The sequence below is a fragment of the Entamoeba histolytica genome, genomic scaffold, assembly GCF_000208925.1.
Source record: "Entamoeba histolytica HM-1:IMSS scf_1104750517765 genomic scaffold, whole genome shotgun sequence".
Taxonomy (NCBI): domain Eukaryota; phylum Evosea; order Mastigamoebida; family Endamoebidae; genus Entamoeba; species Entamoeba histolytica.
In genome coordinates this window covers 1,329-5,278 of record NW_001915387.1, presented here as the reverse complement: position 1 = coordinate 5,278, position 3,950 = coordinate 1,329, and the positions used below count along the sequence as shown (strand labels likewise).

Below are 3,950 nucleotides of genomic sequence, written 5' to 3'. Positions count from 1 at the left end.
GGTGACACTCATCATCAAATCTATCAAAGTGTATTTAACACATCTGAACCACTTGATAGTTGTATTGTGTTATTGTCTTTTCTAATTTTCTTTAAATCATCATGTTTATCAAAATGAACAGACAAAAGATAATATTTTCGTTTTTATCATCATGAATGAAAAGACTTTTAACATCTGAAACCTCTTTCATATCAAATACAATTTCATGTTCAGTAGTTTTGTATTGAATTTTGTGATTATCTAAACATACACTTCTGATTTATTCATTTTTGTAGTTAAAATGTTAGATTTTGTAATGAGTTTGTGTATTAATAACATCTAATACTTTCTTAAACAATACAAATTAATTCTATCATTATGAAATAAAGCTTATCCATGTTGGTATAATATTGTTTTTAACTATGAAACACAGATATTGTTTATTATCAATTATTACAGAATATATTCAATGAAATAAATTAACCACAATTGAATTTAGTTTAAAATGAATGAATTGATTAACGTCTCATTGTTTATTTTATTTCATAAAACATAAACAAATCACAGTGTCATTGTTATTGAATTAATGTCAATGAATCTTATAAATAAAATCAAATAATACATAAATAAGAGAATGAAATGGAAATAATAAACAGAAATTATGAAATAAACATTAAACAATAATGTTGTGAAATGAACTTATTCTTTTTCTTTAAATTCTTTAAATTCCAATTTCTCTTCTTTCTAAAAAATGAATTGAATATTTTACTATTTTCTATAATATCCTTTCTATTATTTTATTATCCACAAAATATTCACAATTTTGATTATTAGATTGATTTGATGTTTCATTTTTTGAATATTTCATTTATTCTCATTCTATCATTGTGGTGTTTATAACATTTAATTCATCTATTCTTGTGATGGTTGACTCTTCAAAATGAAAAGACAGTGCATTAAAAGAAACATTGACTTGAATTAGAAGAGAATGGGTAGAATGAGAAATGAGATGTTTAAGTTGTTTACAAAGGTTAAAAGAGTCAAAACAGTTGACCAAGAATATCAGATGATTAGAGAAAAATCCATTGAATCAGAAAAGAAGTTATTCTCAACATTACAAACAATTATCAAACTCAAAAACACACTTCATGAAGCTGCTTTACTTCAAGTTGAAATTTCATACTCATTATGTGAAATGACACTAAACAACCTCAAAGCAACACAACTGACTAACTCCATTTTGAATGCATCACAGGATATTATGAATCAACAGAACTATTTCAATTCATTCATCAAAGATAATGTAGAAATCCCTCTCCATTCATTTCTTAATCAATTCAGAATATTAAGTAGAAGAGACTGTGAGTTGGAAGAAAGAAGAAAAAAATGGATAAAATAAAACAACAAGTGATGAAGAAAAAGAAAAAGAAATTAGCATGTTCTTCTTTAATTTCCATCACCAAGAAATATCAACAAAGTAAAGAAGAGTATATAGAAATGAGAAATGAATTAAAGAATGATAGAAATATTCTCCTTAAAACAATTTCAGAGATAGCAGAAAGTATTGGTCAAGTATTTATTAGAGAAGGATGGGGTTGTCTCACAATGCACAGTAAAATTAAAGAGAGAGTAAGTCAATATCATTGGAAAGATGAAGAAAAGAACATTTTAGAACTGACTAATGTCATCACTAATTCAATCAAAACACACTTCTGTTCAAAACACCACCAGAAAACCAACGAATGTATTTCATGGAAGAGTTGTTTATAGTTACAACCCACAAAATGAATCTGAATTGAAATTAGAAAAAGGAGAATGGATCACAGTTATTTCTACTGATGGAGAATGGTGGGAAGGAGAAAGTAAAGGGAAAATAGGAATATTTCCATCTCATTATGTTGAACGAGATGTTAAAATCAACTAAGAAATTGTTTGTGCAATAGTTTATTCAAAATCAAATGACTAATTATTTATACAATGAAATGTTGTGTTTTTAACATGACTATGACAGAACAAATATGAAATAAATGAGTATAGATATGATGTTCATATGAAAATACACAATACACAATGTTAGAATGATTATTTCATAACTAAAATAATAACACAAAAACACTATATAAATCAATTAATGATGATAATAACATCAGAAAGATAAGAATAATATGTTATGTTTATAACAAAGGTAAAACAAATTAATAAAAGAGAAGAATATGAATAAGTTATGAGAATTTAAATGAAATAATTTGAAGATAAGAATAAAAAGCAAATAAACAAGGAAAAAACAAATGACAATGAACGTAAAACAAACAAAAACCAAATGAATTAAATAACATAATGAAATAGTACAAATAGTTTTGAAGAATAGAAATGGTGATATTTTCAGATTTTTAAGAAAAGAATTATAATACTTCACCGTCAAATAATGAATAAAATAAAATTATTTATATTTCAATATTGTAATATTATAATATTGTAATACTGTAACATTCAATGTCATAGTTACATTGATGGTTTATTTATTTTATTTGTTGATTGAAAACTCATTGATTTTTCTAATTATAAAACATTCAAAAATTAAACAAGATGAATAATTATATAAAACTCTATTTGTTTATCTCTTTGCATAAAACATAAAACTATCTTATTCTTTCAATGGAATACTGATTCAATGGACTAAAACACATTTTATCTCCTTTCCTATTTATATTCATTCTTATTTTTTCACATCATCACTAATAATAGTATGTGATGTAAAGAAACGTATTCTTTTCAATGGAATTGACTTTGGGGGTTCTACGTATGGAAAATACTTAGAAACGTCACAATATGAATTATGTTCTTTCATATAAATAACGTTGATATCTTTAGAGAATGAACAATTTAACTGATTATCAACAACAAATGCAAAAGGAGAACTAAAGATAATGGATGAACCTAATGGAATGTAAAACGATGTAGTGAATATCCGATAATCAAATGTGTTTATTTCATCACTTTCTAATGAACAAGAGAAGATGTAATGATGTTGGTCAGTTATTCCAATTCCAATATACGATGGTGCTTTTGATACATAACAACCAAAACAATTATCATTATAATCTTCTGCAACAAAATAAACATCTCGTTCTCTTTGGATGTAATTGAATATTGTTGTAGAAGTTAATAAACTATTATTTGAGTCATATAAAGTTAATACATCTTTGTTAGAAAGAATGTTAACTATTCTCTCTGCTCTATCTTTTTCATCAGTATAATGTAGAAATTGTGGTTGGTTAAATGAAATAACTTTCATTGAGTTTTTACTGTTCAATACTTTGGTGACGTTTAAATATTATTTTGTAAAAATGATGTTTAAAGAAAATATGAAAGAAATTAATCAAAACTATATGAATAAAATACTGAATAATAAGAATGTAGTTATTATTAAATGTCATTTTGATGAATGATATTTATAATTGAATAACTTTGTTTGTATTTTTATATGTGTATTTTTGTAAATCAAAACTAATGATAATGTTGAATGGTGGTGCATCAAATAACCATGTCATCATATCAATTCAATGTTTGTAATATCATTTGTCCATTCTAAAATATGGATAAAGTATATTTAAGTGTGATATAATCGAAGAGAATAATGACAATGAATGGTATAAATGTTATAACGATGAAAGAAAATTGTAGTTAATAATTAAATCAACATCATTCATTTGAATTAAATAATCATAAACAAGAAAGACAATGTTTCAATAAAACTAAATTAATAATAAATCAAATAGAAAATGAAGATATAATAAGTAGATAATGAGAAGATAAAACAAATAGAAAATGAAGAGAATAATTATAAAAGTGAAAAGAATGAAAATAAGAAAAATAAAATTTGATTAGAAATAAAACTATCAAATCAATTAATTTCAATATCATTCATTAATAACACTTAAACTATTTCATTTTAAATTCTTCTTTTCTTA

The 3,950-nt window shown here is 24.1% G+C and overlaps 3 protein-coding genes across 3 annotated transcripts; 2 read left to right on the top strand and 1 right to left on the bottom strand.

Moving 5' to 3' along the window:
• Window positions 1-967: 967 nt before the first annotated feature.
• Window positions 968-1,378, top strand: EHI_097070 (uncharacterized protein; the record flags this gene model as incomplete). The annotated part of the gene is made up of 1 exon (XM_001914328.1): window positions 968-1,378. One exon carries the CDS (start codon window positions 968-970, stop codon window positions 1,376-1,378), a length of 411 nt encoding a protein of 136 aa, XP_001914363.1.
• Window positions 1,379-1,660: 282 nt separating this feature from the next.
• Window positions 1,661-1,903, top strand: EHI_097060 (uncharacterized protein; the record flags this gene model as incomplete). The annotated part of the gene is made up of 1 exon (XM_001914327.1): window positions 1,661-1,903. The coding sequence occupies one exon, from the start codon at window positions 1,661-1,663 to the stop codon at window positions 1,901-1,903; it is 243 nt and encodes an 80-aa protein (XP_001914362.1).
• Window positions 1,904-2,695: 792 nt separating this feature from the next.
• EHI_097050 (uncharacterized protein) lies at window positions 2,696-3,274 on the bottom strand (the record flags this gene model as incomplete). The annotated part of the gene is made up of 1 exon (XM_001914326.1): window positions 2,696-3,274. One exon carries the CDS (start codon window positions 3,272-3,274, stop codon window positions 2,696-2,698), a length of 579 nt encoding a protein of 192 aa, XP_001914361.1.
• Between the last annotated feature and the right edge of the window lie 676 nt (window positions 3,275-3,950).